Source organism: Myxocyprinus asiaticus, chromosome 14 (assembly GCF_019703515.2).
Source record: "Myxocyprinus asiaticus isolate MX2 ecotype Aquarium Trade chromosome 14, UBuf_Myxa_2, whole genome shotgun sequence".
NCBI classification, from domain to species: Eukaryota; Metazoa; Chordata; class Actinopteri; order Cypriniformes; family Catostomidae; genus Myxocyprinus; species Myxocyprinus asiaticus.
In genome coordinates, this window is record NC_059357.1 from 10,010,997 (window position 1) to 10,030,356 (window position 19,360).

Consider the following 19,360-nt stretch of genomic DNA (forward strand, 5'->3'; position numbering starts at 1 on the left):
TTCTGGAAAAATAAAGTTGTCTTAATTAAACATAACTTAGCTCATAATTCAAATATCTATGTTCCATGAACTTATTTATCTTAAAAATCCATAGACTTAAGATTTTAAGTGTTAATAACTCAAATGATTGAGTACAAAATTTAGGCTATGGGGAATACTCTTAATCCCTTGCACTTGAATTATTTAATTATGTTTCCTTGGTCAAAGGGAACTTATGGAGGCATTTAAATAGTTGTTATAAATAGCTCTTTTGTAGTATACTCTAAGTGGTTGTTTTGTGTGATATCAACATTTGAGTAATCTGTGTCCCCTTTGGTCAAGTTGGACCCTGTTAACATTATCTCCTTGTTCATGTGTAACTGAAGTACAGGCATACAGCATATGCATTTCTGTGTAGAATTTATTTTATTTTATGATTCACCTACAATCAGTTAAAATCTTCTTTATTTGAGCTGTTATTGCATGACCTAAATTTGATTCAGATCAAATAAAATTAAGTAGAGACAACAATATTTAAATAGCAAATTTGAGTTAAGTCTACTTGCATCTATTTAGCTTAACTTAAATGGTTAAGTTCATTCTATATAAACTTAAAGTTAAGTGAACTTTATTACACACGTTTTGGAGAGACCATTACTCAATTCAATTGAAGGAATGCGTTTACTCAGTAAAGTTAGTAGAGTCAACTTATTAGGGTTTTCAGCCTAAGGAATTTTAGGAGAAACATCTGAGACTTAATCGATACTTAAATGAAATATAACTGAGATAGAATAACCTTAAGGTAAAGTTGGTAGTGCTTTAGGTTAAGGGAAGGTTAGTGGAAGTTGGTCTTGGATCTGTGGTAACCTGCAGCTGCATCAGTCTTGCCGCCATAACTTCAGTGACAGCTTAAAGTGATGCAGAGGCGGAGTGACAGTTTTTTACTTTTGATCTGAGACACAATGTGCAGCTATTCATAGCTGCTGAAAAGAGCTTTTCTCCTTCCTACCTCTCTCTCTTGCTGTTTTTCTATTCACTTTCCTTTTTGAGAATGTGGCTTAGCAACAGATGCTGTGTCTCTAAAATAATGTCAGCCTGACGTGCGTTTGCGTGGTGGGGTCTTAACTCTTGCACTCCACCATGTGGTCAGCCAAAGTATCAGTTCTTAATTGATACAATTATTGTAACTGTAATTCCAAACTCATATGACTTTCCATATAATGAAGGCATACAGTGACAAAAGGCTGTCAGTCACCATAAAGGTGATAAATGATGATCAAAAATGATACAAAATTAAATTAAATCTTTCAATACCTTTAATAGATTTCTTTTGTTTTTCTTTCATTCTCTCTCACAGCAATGGAGGCAGAGCCATCCCCTTCTCATCTTCAGACAAAAGCGTATGTTCGGCAACTTCAGGTCATCGACAATCAGAACCTGCTGTTTGAGATGTCCAGCAAGATGGAGCCAAAAGACATGTGAAGGGACCAAGCGCACCTACAAGCCATATCTACAAAACCCTCTTGATCTTTTCAATAACCCCCAGACACCCACCTTTCATTCTCTATTGTCGCAGATCAACCCAGCTGGGCTGTCAATCATCTCAGGCTCCGCCTGAACAAGGAGAATTGTTCATGATGTGAATTGTGATTTGAGTGAATCTGTGTCAATGTTAGTTACGACCACCCATTAGGGTCTAGGTTTTGCTTCCACGTTTTTTTTGTGCTGTTTAGGACTGAAAGGAAAGCTTTCCTAATTGCACTGCCATCAGTTGGACTGAACCAAACTGACACCCATCCGGGTCACCGCCATAAGCTTAATATTTACAACTTTCCATCCAGGCCGGCAGAAACACAGACTGTGTTTTCCCCCTCAAACATCAGACAATCTGACCTCTTGAACTTCGACGTTCGGTCTTCCCTCCTCCACCGCCAACATTGGCACTTACTGCAACCCTTTGCGACTTGGTTGCATTAATTAGTTAGTGTTCTGTACCAAAAAAATAAAAATAAAATAAAGGATCCCCAGCCATCAAATCCACTTTAGTCCACAAGTCCCAAATCCAAGACCAGCTCCTACGTACAGGATATTCTCTATATCCTGATTAATATGGAATGTTAATAAGAAAGTCTGAAGAGATTTAAAGTAATAGAAGCCAAACAAGACACTCACCTGGTCACACTCCTCACTTATTTAAAATTGATAACAGACCAAAAACAAGTGACCAAATGCAGTATTTTTAGCTTGTTTTTTTAAGCCTTGACAGAACCTCTCATTACTTTATTATTAACCTCTACTATACTGTCAATATGGATCGTTCCTGGTGGCCCAACCTAGTTTCAAATGTAGAACTTTACATGGTCAAGCACTTTTTGTCAGTATGTCCTTGTTATGTTGAAAGGGCCGACAGTATACAGTAAAGTCAAAGGAAAAGTTGATTTTGTATTTGGATAAGAATCAGTTTACTTGCCCCCAAATTTTCTCCTGAACTGTCATAAGCTAAAAAGACAAAATGGGCTCAGATCAGGTGAAAAACTGTACGGGATGACTTGTCTTGGATTGGACTCTCTCAGGATCTCCTGAGAGTCATACATGAGACTGTCTTTAAGGCTGCAGTGTACAAATGTAAATAGTGGAAATAAATATGAATATTACTCTATTTTATGTAAGAGCTATGAGATGGACTCTCAAGAAGAATTTTTGTTTTGTAAATCTAAGAAAAAATTGTATGTGTACAGTTTAAAAGGCGACAACCCGGACAGAGTCTATGGTTTTGCGATGAAAGAATTGTATAGCATATTTGCTGGTTTTGTTGTTTCCGTTTGATATCATTTGTTATCCATTACAGATGACTTGTACATATCCTCTGTTTTGGTTGCATAGATTTTTTTTTTGCATTGTCTGTCTGCAATGGATGATTTGTACAGCATGTTGGTGGTATAGCTGGATTCTGCTGTTATTATTTTGTTAAAGTTTTCTCATTGTTTTATTTGATCTTTTTAAAGCGGGTATTATCTTGTTGTTTTGGTTTTGTACAGAAGTCCGTGTTTACAGTGCAATTCTCTGAAACTCAGACATGTTCAATGAAAGACAGCAGGGCGGTGCAGGTAAAACTGCTCTGACCCCTTTCTTCATATGAGATAAAAAGCATATAAAATAAAGCCTCTTGTGATGCGCACTTGAGACATTGCTTCAGAAAACAGTGTGCATAAGATGCTGTGCATTTCTGTGGTGCGAAAATGACAATGAATTCTATATTGCATAAAAACCAAAACTTTCCAGGCAAAAAATTATTAGTATGTAGTTTAGACTTATTAGGACCTCTTGAGCAACATTGAGTCGAGATCACAACATTGATACCTAATGGTTCCCATTATGAGTTTTAAACCTGCAACCATTTGGTTACCAGTCCAAATTTCTACACCACACTGCCACAAAGATGTTAATAAATTACTATAACTGTACAGTTAAATCTTATGTGCACCCAAAACCGCACACTTCTGCACTATTTTATGTCATTTCGAAGTGTAAGTAGAGCGAGTATGTTAACACTGGGGAAGAAAAAAAAAAAAAAAGTATACAATGAGTACCCGGATGATGCACTTCTTTAACCGTCCATCAAAACGCCCCTTGTCTCAGTGCAGCTGAATGTGGTACAAATCAGATTTTTTTTTTTTTTAAACGTATGTAACACAGATCTGTTAATTAGTCATTATTTATCAAGACTGCCTTTTTCCATCACTTGTTTATATAGGCGACAGTATTATTATATATAGGCATTAAGTGTCCTATTTGAGTTAAAAATTATGGCTAATTACAATTTTAATTCTAATTAAATTATACATTTTATAATAATGATCATGGCAGGGTTTGTTATGCACATGCGAGTCAGTTCATCAGCTGTTCAGACCAGTATATGAAATGGGCTGAATTTCAAATGTGACGTGAACAGCCTTAAAAAAAAAAATAAAAAAAATGTGTAAATGTAACCAATGTGCATACTGCATACTATCCGTCCTATATAGTTTGCGAGTTGAGATTTAGTGCGTCTCAAATCATAGTATTTTCACACACACACACACACACAAAAGTGTGCCAATGACCTTATTCACAGCAGCGCCATCTTTGATTTTTGACGAGAATGACAACGTGGCTGTGAGGAATAGACTGTCTCTTCAATGGGCTGTACTGCAGTTTAAAGTGTTTTTGGATCATTCCAATCATCAGTAGACCAAAAAAAAAAAAAAAAAAAAAACTCAGGAAAATCAGATGTGATCTAGGATGTTTATACAGCTTTATACCGTGCCATTGAAGAGATTGTAAGTCTATCCCTTACAGCCACGTTTTCGTTCCCATTAAAAATCAAAGATGGCGTTACCGTGAATAAGGTCTATTTCAGGTAGATTTTCGAAGTGTGGATCCATGCATGCTTTTTTGGCTAATATTGCCCACAATCCCTTGCTCGTTGTGGAACAACTACAAACATGGCGGTGAGACAAACAGTGTTATATCAGTTCTTGTTACTTAACTTTAAAGGGATACTTCACCCAAAAATTTGAATTCTCTGTTTACTCACCCTCATGCCATCCGAGATGTGCATTACTTTTTTCTTCTGCTGAACACAAAGATTTTTAGAGGAATATTTCAGCTCTGTAGGTCCATACAATGCAAGTGAATGCTGACCAGACCTTTGAAGCATCAAAAATCACATAAAGACAGCATAGAAGTAATCCATAGGACTCCAGTGGTTAAATTAATATCTTCAGAAGCAACATGATAGGTGTGGGTGAGAAACAGATCAGTATTTAAGTCCTTTTTTATTTTAAATCTCCACTTTCACTTTCATATTCTTTCACATTTTGAAAGTAAAAATGGAGATTTATAGTAATAGTTTTTTTTTTATTTATTTTTTTTATTTAGATTTGTAGGTAACCTCCACCTTAATGTTATATTACTCGCATTGTATTTTCATAACTTTTTTTAAAAGTCATTTATATTTGTCGTGAAGTAGAAAGTGCCTTCTGAAATTCGTGCCATTCTGGTCAGTCACTGTACATGCGCTGCTGAAGTCACGCATGAAATAAGCCGAGCAAACGCAAAAAAATTGACAGTGTTTGACACATACATGAAACAAATATCTATTACAGTATATATCAAATTAAATTACACGTTAAAAAGATTACAATGCCGAAGAGTAGATGTGTCATAATACAAACTGTGAAGCAGCTTGAAGGCTAAAGAGCTAAGCTTTAAAATAATAACGAAATATCACACTTTCCATCACAAGTCAAAATTCCAAAGAAACTCACCTGCTCAACAGTGGTACAGAGGGCCAATGTAAAAGCTGCTCGCAAATTGACAGTGGATTAGCACATTTCTGCATTTATTATTAATGACAGTATTACCCAGATAGCACACATACATCTGCAACTGTTTTAGATCTTTTCATCTGGAAAGCATCACATTCTGATTAACATCTGCTAAACATCTTAAAAAGATCTGATTAACAAACATTCTAAATCATAAATAATTCAAAGACATCTGATGAATGTCTTACAGACATATTGCTGAGCAAACAACCTAAAAAAAAAACAAAAACATTATCCAGTTATATAACGTTATGTAAACACACACATCAAATAGATATCTGGATGATGTATGTGTGCTATATTAGGGTATTCAACATGATGATGCTTATTTCAAATGGAGAACACCTTCAGGTTCATGTGGTAGCAATTTACATAGCAGGGGTAAAAAAGAACTAAAGTCAGTACAGAGGAAATGGAGTCAAGTGTTTGTAAAACAACTATAAAATACAGTAAGTGGTGTTCCAGCTTTATGTTAGGTGTCAAACAAATGTGCTCATAATTCAATCAAATGCACCGTAATTACTCAATTTAAATTAAATTACATATTGTTGACTTGTAAATAGTTCCCCCCTCTCCAATATATCTAAGCAAGCTGCTGCTTGTTCAATGCCAGCACAATGTAACAACTTCAAACTACTGTTATTCTGTATTCACTTTATTAGACACCAAATATAAAGAGGAACCAACTATTACACCAGCAAGTGAGGACAGCAACACTGAGTCCTTTCCTGTACATGGAAGCAAATTCATTTAATTAAAGGTAGCAGCTAAGCTAAGCTAAACGTGTGAAATTTAAAAAGCATTGATAAGATTCAAAGTGTTCCATCTGTATACGTTTCCACCATAACTTTCTTGTTTTTTACAGTGTGACGCACAAGGATAAGAAATTAAATGTTTTCATGTTTTAACGGTGCCATCACCTGGAAATCCATACACAAAGTTGTTGTGTACTAGCCAGCACGCTAAAACAATGATAAATTCCAGCAAACAGACACTCAGAATTGTACAAAGCAAATGTGACAGTGAAGTTCCCGGAAGATGATTGTTGTGCAACTGTCCAGAATGAAGAAATCCCTCAAAATGGGTCCATTTTTTTTAGATCACTGTACATTTACTATGGCATCAATCATTGTGGAACGATCCAATATCCTTCAAATGGAGGCATTTCTCAGAAAATGGTTGGTTGTTGGCTTTAAAATGGCTTTCAGAGCCGTCATCATCTTCTAAACTGAGATGATAGTCCCATTGTTGGTGAAAAAAAAAGAAAAAAGGAAAATATATTTTCCAGTCAGCACTTGTACGCTCTTGCTTGAAAAATTCTTTAAGGTAACTATTAAGACAAAACTGAGACAAACATACTCAGGCTAATTACAGTTTAGGATGATCAATGTTCAAAAGATGTCGGGCTTGCCTTCAGAATACCATATTTAAGAGTCTTACGATCTATGCTGTACTCTCTGTTGTTAAAACATTATCCTGTTGCTGGGATGCAGGTATCAGCGTTCAACACTTTCAATACATGTATAATACGTGATGACTTGTACTATTAAAAGAAATCTGTAGAAAACAAATACTTTCATGGGAAAAATGTACAATCTTGAGAGCAGCCAATAATAAAGCTGATCTCTACGACAATAATAAAACACTTTCGAGAAAGAAAGGGGAAGAAACCCTGATAATCACAAGGGTTTTCAATACTGCACCATAATTCAGATTCTTTCCATTTGAAAAACACAGTCTTCAAACTTTTTAAACAAAATTGATGGGACTTCAAACAAAATGTTGACGTTCTTTGATTTACATACTGGAAGAGGACCAACATGGAGAACAGAACACAGCTATCAGATCAAACTAAAGAATTTATTCTCAACCCTGCTCAGGCAAATAGTCAATAATTTTGGAATGCTTATCCGTACTCAAATCAATGAGCCTCATTCATGAAACAAGAAAATCAAATGTGTAAATTATTTGTGAAACCTTTTTGCATAATTGTTGCAGAATGTGAAAAAAAAAACTATTGTTTATTGTTGGTTCATGATGCATTAACTGTGTTGCTTGTTTTTTTTTTTTTTGGTGCGACAATTTATGTAAGAAAGGTTTTACGGACAATTTACACAGAAATTCATTCTGCTTGTGTATTATGCATGAAGCCCAACTGAGGTATCATGCCACGTTCAGACAAGTTCTGCGGTTTACAATTTGGGTTGCAGAAGCTGGTCCTGACACAACAAATAAGGTGACGTATACCCTCAAAGTTTCAGGGCCGTATTCACTAAACGGTTGTGCCACTTTTGGTGGTTCACAATCCAGTTTTAGCAGGTGCAACCAGTGCAGAAATAGTGCTGAGTCTTGGGTATTTAAATTAAGTCACTGTCATTCCTTTCTGCATAAACACGCCTTCTTTCTATTTTAATTACATTGCGCTATTACCGCTGGAGGAAAGCGGGCGGTAAACTGAATTTTATTTAAAAGACATGTTTGTGTACATTTTCTACTGGTCAAAGCAGTAGTAATTCATCAAATGATAGAGAAGAGCGTTATAACCTGGCATTTACCCAGGTAGCGCTCAGAACTGACCGACAAGATATGAATTGTGCTGCGCAAATTGCGTATAGCAGATTTTTTGGGCGCAATTGCTAGGGGTGGGTAAAAATATAGATTTTCAGATACATCGCGATCTTCATTGAATGATATCGATTCTTAAATCCCAAGATCGATCCTTTACTCTATGCGCAACCCTCTACTACAATGAGAGGAAATGACTCGCATTTGCAACTAAATTTCGTGCTAGTGACTAAAATGTATATTAGCAACTAGCTGATAAATTTACATTCCACTTAACAGTGATTGTGCAGTAAAGTGGTGGAGTTTTTAGCAGCGGAGTAAAAGTTGTTTGTGTCCAAAGACGAGATCCATGTGAACCATTTGTCATTGAATAATGTCTCTTTTAATAAACGTTCTGTTCTCTACAGCCAGTTGTTGATCAAAAACAACAAAAAAAGAAACGTTTAATTCTAATCACACGTAGGACAGATGAGATAAAGCCGTTCCAGTCTCTCTCGTTAACATGAGCTCATTGTTAACGGCTTATCCAATGTTTGCACATGTTGAGCGCATGTCTCTTCACTGTTTGACATCAAAAACAGAGAATAACGCGATTATTTAAAATCTAACGTAAACACGGTTTTCTTGCTTTATCAATTTTTTTAAATAAGCTGTTTTTTGGGAGTTATCAGCGAACTGGTGTGCATGTAAACGTGCTCACTGATGTCTCTCCCTTTCGAAGCTAATGGACTCTACTGTTTTTCATGCCTGTAAAGACTGACTATAGCACGAGCCAAAAGCATTCGAGTGCACTGTGAAGGATCATATAACTGGCTTGACCCGCTGAACGAATATGCCCCTTCTCTAAACTAGTCGATCACTTGAGTCTGAACGAGATGAGAGGTACTCTGAACGGACTGAATATACTAGTAAACCCGTTCGCGAATGAAGATCTGCTGATCGACTGAATGAGAGGAGGCATGTCGTTGGTTCAGTTCGGCATGTGAGTCAATCGCGTTAAACAAGGAGAGACGGGTGAAATGCACTTAAAACAAGTTTATAGGTATTCTCAAAAAATGATCCCCAATTTATGAATGAGTAAAAATGACATGAATTACAGATGGAAATTTTGTGCTTTGATGCACAGTGTAAGATAATTAGGCTTTTCTTAAACTTTTTCTTTGTCTTGGTAATAATTAAGCCCAGCATTTGACAAAATACAGGGAAAATAAGACCTGCCATTTGTGGTGAAAACGGTTATGGTGTTTAAATGTTTTTTGAAGTGTCTTCGCACTTTTATAGACGTGCAAATTCCATTTGTCTAGTCGGTCATTACGTTTGTGACGTGAATGAACTGAATGTACTGGTAAACTCGTTTGCGATCGATATTAAGAATCAGTCACCATGAATGCTGATCATGGGAGGTGTTGCATGTTGTTTGCTTTTATCGTCAATCTCGTTCAACAAGAACAGGGGCCGGATGAATTATGAATATAAGTGATTGATGACCACACATTACAATGACATACGGACATTATTGAAACGCATAATTATTTTTAGGGTAGTATTGTTGTCCTTTTTTTTGTCTAGCTTGATAAGTCATGCTCAGCAGTTCACAGTATGATAGATATGCTTTTTGATGTCATTTGTGGGGAAAAGCTTATTATGCTTTAACACTCTTTAGTGACGAATTTTAATAAAGGATAATTAGACTTGTTGACTGCTTTTGGTTCAATAAAATTACTTAAAAGACGGTCATTTGGCACCATCTGCAGGCGCAAAGATGTAACGAAGATCCGGTCAATGAACAAATCTGAATGAATCCTTTTTGGTGAACAGAATAAAAAGAATCGAGTAACTAAAATGAATCAAAATCACCACCACTAGTTAACATGTGCTCATTTACAGATGCTGTTCACAGAAATGTCGTCTTTCTTAAAGAGACAGTACTGGTTTTTAACATGTGTTCAACAAATCAATGTAAATACCTATAAATGTTACAAATTATGTTATTAAACAATAAACATGTAACAAAAATAATATGCAATGCATTATCATATTGATTGATTGACTACATGGATTTGTTCATTTTTAAAAGCTAAAATGTGACCAAAATAATGAAAAACGAATAAAATATAATTAGTCAAATTAATATTTTCGGAATGTACCTAGTCAGAAGGTCCCTTGTATAATTAAAAGCTTTAGCTGGGAGAGAAATTCTTTCATATGTAAGCAAAAGGGACATTATAACTGAAATATACCCTTATGAATCTACGTCGAATCGGAATCGAATCTAATCGAGAGCTTGTGAATCGGGATCGAATCGGGAAATCTGTATCCATACCCAGCCCTAGCCTGATCTGCATAATTCCTATTCTAGTGAATCGAGCGCTAAACCAGCACATGCAAATAAACAGTGCTTTTACTTTCTTAGATAATTCCCTCCTCAAATTTTTTCCATCAATAGCTGTCAGAATTCCAGTTTTCTCAGGAGTTTGACTTAAAAATAAAATTTAAACAACATTGAAGACAAAAGTGGCTCATAACAACACTACAAAATAACAAAATGATAATACTGAATAAATCCATGTCTAGCAGGACAGAGGAGTATGACAGCCAATGGGCATAAAACATTAGGATTCTCCAGGATCTTAATGCATTACCAATAAATCTGTGGGTAAACACACTAAAAGACTGCATTAATAGAGAGGGCTGATGAAAGGATTTGGTTAGCAATAAAATAAGACCATATTTATGATTGGTGCAGAATTCTTACTCTGAATGCATGTTTTGTCTCATAACTGTAACTTCACAGGGAACGCAGGTGAGACCGAGGCACACTGTGCAGTGTACATGAGCGTTGCACCCAATAACCGTGTTTAAGAGTGATGTTTTCTCAGTGAAGAAACCATTACTCTCAAGTCCCCATTCATTCCATAAATGTGTCTTTTTTACAGAAAGCAAACATGGGAAGTTACAAGCCCCCGAATGCTAACTCGAAATGTCAAGTTTCCACTTTTCACACCCTGTTTGCCAATTTTGTTTTAAAATGAAAAATAAAATACCTGATACCATCTTTTTTGCCATGCAAAAAAATGGAAATGGATCATTTTCACTGTGTTATTAGCCTATATATGTGAAAAGGTACAGCCTTACCCCCCTCTCCTCCCCCCAGCACATTGCTAAAGCGTATTTTAATATTTAAATATATGCATATGCAAGAATATATACAAACAGTCCTCTTGTCAATCACTGCTATACAGACCCCCCCTCACTCCAATACTCCACGGATTAAGACTCTGTCTGAGATAAAACCAGAAGTACGCTGTTTTGTTTTCTGCTGCAAGCATTCGAGTTTGAGTTTGTGTTCATTTACCATTCAACATTCCTGCCGAGTGCAGAGAGGCTCATAATACTTGTAAGGGCGCTTAAAAAGAAACAAGGAAAACATGAATAAATGGATGTATAAAAACGGTCTCCTGTTGGGCTGATAGGTAGACGTCCCTCAGGCGTCTGGTACAGTGTTAGTTTGTTTCCACTTTGTCCTTGGTAACATCCCCTCATCATGTTTCCTGTTTTTCAGTTCAGCTTCAGGCCATGGAGGGAAAATGTGGTCGGAGAGTAGAGTGAGTGGGGTTGAAGGCGTTTCATTCTCTCCATCTTTTCCGAAGCGTGAGGCTTACGAAGGCTCCAGGTTCTTCAGAGTGCCTACCTTTGATTCTAAATCAGTGATCTGAGAGGAAGACACATGGACGTTAGGGAAGAAACGTAATCTGCATAAGTAAGCAAATGCTACTGTTTGGGCAACGCATTGCAAGTGTTGTGTCCAGTTATACACCTTTGTTTTGAATGTGGAAGTTTTCCACGGTTCATAATGGAAGCCTGTTTTCGTTTTCTGGTCTCCAGTGTTTACTCGCATCAGCGTATGTTTAAAGCGGATAATGTGATGTTTGCCGTATTACATTTGTAAAATTTGCCAAATAGAAAAAAAAAAGTGTAGTTCCATAGTGCTGATACATTACAGCAGGCCTATTCAATCAATGGCCCATGGGTCAAATCCGGCTCATTTGAAATTTTCAGTGGCCCGCATGAGGTTGTCAGTTGTCTTTGGGGCTGTTTACACCGAACGTGTTTTGTGTCTGTTCACACTGTTTCTCAATTGTTCTCCTATGTTAATTGCGTTAGATGGACGCCGCACCACATCTTGATAATTTTACAGTGTTTCATGCAGGAGTGCTGCGTTGTTAGATGCTTTTAGAGGTTGCACTACAAATAATCATTGTCCGTCATTTTGATGAAAGGAGAACTAAAATCATGGGCGACTGACAAGCAAGAGTTTGGAGAAACAGAAAAGTTCTATTCATTAATTTGGTTGAGAAATTCAATTTGAGGGGGGCCTGGGTAGCTCAGCGAGTAAAGACGCTGACTACCACCCCTGGAGTCACGAGTTCGAATCCAGGGCGGGCTGAGTGACTCCAGCCAGGTCTCCTAAGCAACCAAATTGACCCGGTTGCTAGAGAGGGTAGAGTCACATGGGGTAACCTCCTCGTGGTTGCTATAATGTGGTTCTCGTTCTCGGTGGGGTGCATGGTGAGTTGTGCGTTGATGCCACGGAGAATAGCGTGAAGCCTCCACACACGCTATGTCTCCGCGGTAATGCGCTCAACAAGCCACGTGATAAGATGCACGGATTGACGGTCTCAGACACGGAGGCAACTGAGATTCGTCCTCTGCCACCCGGATTGAGGCGAGTCACTTCGCCACCACGTGGACTTAGAGCGCATTGGGAATTGGGCATTCCAAATTGGGGAGAAAATGGAGAGGAAAAAAAAAAGAAATTCCAATTCAAAAAGTCAAAAGTTTAAATCATTGCATCTATAACAAACTTCATTGTTATTGTTCAATAAAATGTTTATATCAGTCTGATTTACTCTCTCTGTAATGGACCAATTTTGAAAGCACTATTTAGTTGATATGTTTTAATTTTTTGTCTCAAGTTACGTGTTTTTAATTTCTTTTTTTTTTTTTCAGAATTTCCTGCTATATGGAAATATTTCTCATGATAAAAAGAATTAAAGCTATAAACAAGTTTTATTTATATAGTGAAAAAATTATTATAGGCCTAGTATAACACAATATCTGTAAATAGAAGCTTTTCGATAACAAAATGCTACGAGGTTTTTTCCATCTGGCCCACTTGTCGATGAAGTTGAATAGTCTTTTGACACTGCCTTACCCATTAGCGTTTAAGAATTGGGTAGATGACATAAAGCGATGGCCCGAGGTTATTTACATTTATATCTTTAACTACTTTCAGTTGCATTGACAGGCAACAACTGTTTGCTTGAATGAATTTTTTACTCCAACTAACTCTTAAAATGTTTGTTCTCTGTAGAATGCTCGTTTCAGTAGTTTTTCCATTGCTTCTTATGGAGACTGGAACCAGAAAACAGTCTTGTGGCAATCAGAATCATCCTGGCACCCCCCCAGTGGTTGGTCAGGAAAAATGTGGATACATAATGGGTGTTCTTGCAGTACTGTGGTGGTAACAAACCTTAGTACTCAATGGGGCGACAGAGTTCCTTTTAAATGCCTGTGCCATTAAACCAGACCTTTTTGTTTTTTAGGTAACTAGCCATAAACAAGCTGACAATTTGTCTAACATTAAGTTGAGTTGCCCCAAAGACAAATTAAAGAAACATTATGTATTGTTACGTTAAATAACTTCTGTATATGTATTTGATGTAAAGTTAGATGAAATATAATGGAACAACATGACCAAAGACACATACACACCTTCTCCTGGAGATTTTCTGTCTCCACCTTGTGACTGGCCTCTGATTCCTCTTGTGCTCTGCGCTGGGCAGTTTCCTTCTTTAAATACTCAATCTCTCTGCAATGAAATACATACATAACACAAATGTAGATTCTCCAACATTTTTGCCATGGCTCACATGAAGGAGCCACTCCCAAAAGAGTTAAATCCAAAACTACAAACCCCATGACATTCTCTTCATCTAGTGTTCCTCATTAAAGTAGCTTTATATTGAGCCTCATTCATTATCGACTCGAGACTACAATTCCCAAAAGCCCTCACTCACTTCTGCTGGTACTCTTTGATGAGGCGTTTGGCTTTGCTGTATTTGCGCTCCAGTGCCTGGTACTGTGTCTGCGTCTCTTTCAGGTGTTCGTCCACTGCCTGGCACAAGCTCTGAGCCTCCATCCAATACCCCTCCAACTTCTCCATCCGCTCCTTATTCTCCCTCACCGTCTGCTCCAACTGAGCCCTCTCCATCCGCCAGCGCAGCTTATCCTGCTCAGCGTGAGCCAGCTACAGAAAGAGACAGAGAAAAAGACCTTATCATTACAAGGGTAAACTAAGATTTTTTTTTTTTAAATACTAAATTTAATATATAACATTTTTTATATGTGGCATCTGTGAAGAGTGTACCTTTCTCTTGAGCTGCTGAATCTCAGCTTGAGTCACAGCATGTTTTATCTGGAGCTGAAGACACAAAAATTAAGATACAACTCAGTATCCATGCTTTATGGAATCAATGTAAATGTAACTTTTGATTTCATATTTTGATAAATACGAAATATGGTTAAAATAAGTATATTTTCTAATTTACTAATATATTTTTGGACTGTTAAAAGAGCAATATCTAACATTGACATCAAGCGTTTAAAATGGGTACTGCAGTTCAAATTAAAAATATTGGAGAGAGTTGTCTCCCCCGCCCCCTCCTCCCCAGACTCGAAGCTCACGTGGGTTGCCAGGTTGAGGACACATAACAGGAACGAGCAAACTGACAATGGCAAGTGATGAGCATAACACTGTAAGTTTATCGGCTAATGTATACGTTTGCAGTGTTTTTATTGTTTGCAAATTATAAACCAGCTCATGTGGATTTTTTATAACTCTGTCAATGTTAGCTAGATGTATTGCTGGCTTCCCTGGCTGCAGCGTGCTGTGTTTTCCCACTAACTTCGAAATACTATTGGGGAATGGGCAGTGGGTGGAATCACGCAGGCCAAAACACAAATAGAATTTCCGTCCCGGAACGGACATTTCAAAGTAGAATATACTGGCTGTAGCATTGTTTTCGGAGAAGCCGGTATTTCAACTTAGCATGTTTCTTAAATCTCTGATAACATATTATGATAATTTTATGCTTTACTACAGTAAATATATGACATATTGCTCCTTTAAGACTTAACTTTAGGGATGAACAATATATCAGTTACCATATCAGTATAGGTCAATATTAACATTTTATCTATCTATCTATCTATTGAGAGGTGGTGGTGGCGTAGTGGGCTATAGCACATAACTGGTAATCAGAAGGTTGTTGGTTCGATCCCCACATCCACCACCACTGTGTCCTTGAGCAAGGCACTTAACTCCAGGTTGCTCCAGGGGTACAGTCCCTGTAATAAGTGCACTGTAAATCACTTTGGATAAAAGCATCTGCCAAATGCATAAATGTAAATCTATCTATCTATCTGTCTGTCTGTCTATCTATCTATTAGGTGTGTAAAAGTTAGAATTTCTCACAGTTCAGTTTGTGTCCCGGTTTTAGTACGGTTTGGTATTTGCTTTGTTCAGAAAAAGATATTACTGCCAAAGCCAAAGAATACTCTCTTTGGTAAACACTTCAACTGGTTTGCCCTTAAATAACAATCATGGTTTTACAACAGTAACCATAATAATAATAACCATACTAATCATAGTAACCACAAAATCAACATGGTTACTGTCATGGTTACAATATACAGTATAGTAGAATCATGGTTACTATATGGAAAATAGAGTATTACTCTTATAAATCCATGCTTAATTGTATCAAAACCATGATTTCTGCTCAGAAAACCACGGTGACAGCATTCATGGTTACTAGTAAAACCATAGTTAATTTTCTTAATTTTCATTTTCACACAACGTGAGCAGAACTGTGATGTCATCAAGTTGAAACACAGGCAGAGCGTGTCCATCTACAGAGCCATTCAGGTGCATTAGCAGAGGTTGTAACTGTGCCTGTCTGTTTGATGCTTTGTTTTCTTCACCAAGCCTTGTGCTCCAGATGCATCATTAAACTTGAGGTGAACCGCTGTGCCAATGCTTACTGAACCATGGGTGGCGAACCATATGGTTCGTTTTTTTTTTTTTTTTTTTTAACAGAGAACCGTTACACCCCTACTATCTATCTAACTATCTATCAGTCAGTCAGTCAGTCTGATGTTGAAATGTTTTAATGCCTGATTACTTTTTTTTTTTTTTTTTTTTTTTAAGACAAAACAAAAAATTCACAACAACAGCCATCTTATCGGTTATGAGTCGAAGCATAAAAACAATTATCGTCTGTCTGCCAAAATATTAGCTAAATTTCAATATTGTAGCTTAAATGTAAAAAAAAAAAAAAAAAAAAGACAAAAAGTGTCAAGTTGTAATATCGGCTACTGGTTATTACTTTAAACTAATTATCGCCTTTCTGTATCAGCCAAAATTTCACTTTTGGTTCAATAAATAACAATATTGCATCCCTACTTAATTTATAATAGAAATATATAATATAATATATAAGTGTCAATATAATATTATATATACTGTATAATTATTATATACTCTGTATATATAAAATAAATATAATTTAAATTAGTGTTGCCAACGTAGCGACTTTGTTGCTAGATTTAGCAACTTTTAAGGCCACTTAGTGACTTTTTTTCTAAAAAGCACCTAGTGACAAATCTAGTGACTTTTTGGACAAACCTTAGCTACTTTCCGTAGAAGAGTCACCAGTACTGCCGCAAGAGAGATAATATAATAGTAAATATAGCCGAACAGCTATTGTCTTTAACTTATATTATAAAATCAGGATTTTAGCAGTGCAGAGCAGCAGCTTGGAAATTACTTGGAAGTGACTACTGGTTAACATGTAGTCTTAATGGGCGGTGTTTCAGTCACTATTTCATACCCGTTCCGTTGTCTGACAACAGAAACAGAACAAATATGTACATGAAAAGCTTTATTGGGAATTCGGCTATATTAAAATACAGTATGTAAGTACAGAGAGTAAGGGGAGAAGCAAACAGATGTAATGGGCTGACACAAGGCAGAATGCAAATACTAAATGATGTCATGAATGTGCTAATTAATGCATGACGTCATCTAGCGACATTTAGCGACTTTTTGAGCAGGCTTTAGCTACTTTTCATTGAAAGTAGTTGGCAACACTGATTTAAATACATAATGCCAGTTTGGAAAGGTTTGCTTGAACACCCCTTGTGAAGGTTTTCTAAGCAGCCAGTTCCAGCAGTTTCCCCATGTGTTTCACTGACCTCCTTAAACTTGTGTGCAAGTTTCTCTGGGTCCATCTCCACAGGAGAGAGCATGTCCTCATTCTCTGCCAGGTCAAACACCTCGATGGCATTGGGAAACATGGGGCTCATCTCATCTTCCTCATCTGTGGCATACTCACCCGTCTGAACATAGAGACAGAAAAAGCATTGAGTCAGATTCTTGATGACCAAACAACAGTTCACTTAAAGTTGACCTTTAAAAGTGTTTAAAACCACTACATGAAAATAATGTTTCATGCACATCAAAGAGTGCTAACTGTTGATGCTGGTTTGCTAATGTTGGTTTGACACAAATCTATTTTATTTGATTTATTCATCAACAATTACCTTTTTTCCATTGCAACTGAAAGCTAGATTTACATATCTACGGGGCCTGGGTAGCTCAGTGGTAAAATACGCTGGCTACCACCCCTGGAGTTCGCTAGTTCGAATCCCAGGGTGTGCTGAGTGACTCCAGCCAGGTCTCGTAAGCAACCAAATTGGCCCGGTTGCTAGGGAGGGTAGAGTCACATGGGGTAACCTCCTCGTGGTCGCTATAATGTGGTTTGTTCTCGGTGGGGCATATGGCGAATTGAGCGTGGTTGCCGCGGTGGATGGTGTGAAGCCTCCACACGCGCTATGTCTCCGTGGCAACGCGCTCAACAAGCCACGTGATAAGATGCGCGGGTTGACTGTCTCAGACGCGGAGGCAACTGGGATTCGTCCTCCGCCACCCGGACTGAGGCGAATCACTATGGGTCCACGAGGACTTAGAGCACATTGGGAATTGGGCATTCCAAATTGGGAGAAAAAGGGGAAAAATCCCCCCCCCCCCCAAAAAAAACAAACAAAAAAAAATATATATATATTAACTTGGGAAAGTTTATCCATAATGTTGGGGTTTGAGATGCTGTGACCTTGATGATTGGATGAAGGTTTATACAGGTTGACCACTAGATGTCAGAGTTGAGCTAGGCAGAAACCAATTGGACCAAGGGAAGACCAATGCCAGGACATGGCAAAAAAACAAAACAAAACAAAACAGAAAAAAAAACCAGTGACTGGCCAACCACCATTTTGAATTGACAGTGCAGCTGTAGGAAGATGAAGAGACTGATTAAAGCAATCTGAATCAAATGCAACCACTGGATACACTGATGTGCCACATTTAAAATGGTTGGTAGCCAGCAGGACACACACACACACACACACACAATGAAGTCCCTTGTGTATTTCTGAGAAACTTCACACCACCATGAACCCCCACTGCATCTGAAATAAAACAACCGCCATGTTCTCGACATCCCAAAACTGCATTTAGTCTGACCCCAAAGACTCTACACCGCAAATACACAGCTATTACAAACATCTTTTTAACAATGGACTTTCCCTGCAAGTTGGGGCATGGGCTGGCAAACGCCGTATGATGACTTCCTGTCTGGATGAGTGAACAGTGTAAACTCGTATTGGGCAAGTGGCCATACAGTTCACAACACTTATAATGACCGAAATTCTTGGTTCCTCTATTTAAACGTTTTGTTCCTGTTAATGATAACCTTTACAATCTTTTTATTTTGTACGTTAGTATCTGTTCTACATTTGAGCAGTACTATTACTATTATTTACATGAAAACAGTAAAGAATGACGGCATTTTGTTCAGTGCCGGAAATATATATAATAAGTAATATATATGCTGTATACTGTAAATGATAAGGTTATTAACACACACAAATTAAACTGCAAATACATAAACAAATATGCTATATAATGTGACCCTCATTTCACAGAAAATTAATTTTCCCTGTTAAAAGCTGTTATAGAGTCTAAATATTTCACGCGTGTATAAGCGAGTCTCATGAATAAAAAATAAAACAATACATATAAAATGTAGTATACAAAATACTATTTATTTTTTAAAACAATAATATAACATTTTAAAATAATAATAGAATAATAAAAATAATTATAATTATATATTTTTTTATTAATTTAATTTGAGATGCCTTCATAAATAGAGATTTTAATCTCTATTTTTTAGTATGTATATTTAATTTTAGTATGTATTTTTTAATTAATTTTAAACTATATATGTATTCATTTTGTATATGGAGTCTCAATATTTAAGGTG

General features: G+C 37.0%; 2 protein-coding genes across 4 annotated transcripts in view; one reads left to right on the top strand and one right to left on the bottom strand.

The window, feature by feature from the left end:
• Nucleotides 1-5,575, top strand: part of LOC127452228 (rap guanine nucleotide exchange factor-like 1) — a 58,341-nt gene extending 52,766 nt beyond the window's left edge. The window contains exon 15 of the mRNA XM_051717576.1: nucleotides 1,337-5,575. Coding sequence (XP_051573536.1) covers nucleotides 1,337-1,461 — 125 coding nt within the window. The 3' untranslated portion in view covers nucleotides 1,462-5,575. The remainder of the gene's footprint in view (nucleotides 1-1,336) is intronic.
• Nucleotides 5,335-19,360, bottom strand: part of LOC127452227 (neurabin-2-like) — a 77,386-nt gene continuing 63,360 nt past the window's right edge. For all 3 annotated transcript variants that reach the window (XM_051717573.1, XM_051717575.1, XM_051717572.1), the window contains 5 exons: nucleotides 17,232-17,375; nucleotides 14,344-14,397; nucleotides 13,994-14,223; nucleotides 13,689-13,785; nucleotides 5,335-11,625 (listed from right to left, as the gene is read on the bottom strand). In XM_051717573.1, the coding sequence (XP_051573533.1) occupies nucleotides 11,572-11,625; nucleotides 13,689-13,785; nucleotides 13,994-14,223; nucleotides 14,344-14,397; nucleotides 17,232-17,375 (579 nt within the window). In that variant the 3' untranslated portion in view covers nucleotides 5,335-11,571. The remainder of the gene's footprint in view (nucleotides 11,626-13,688; nucleotides 13,786-13,993; nucleotides 14,224-14,343; nucleotides 14,398-17,231; nucleotides 17,376-19,360) is intronic.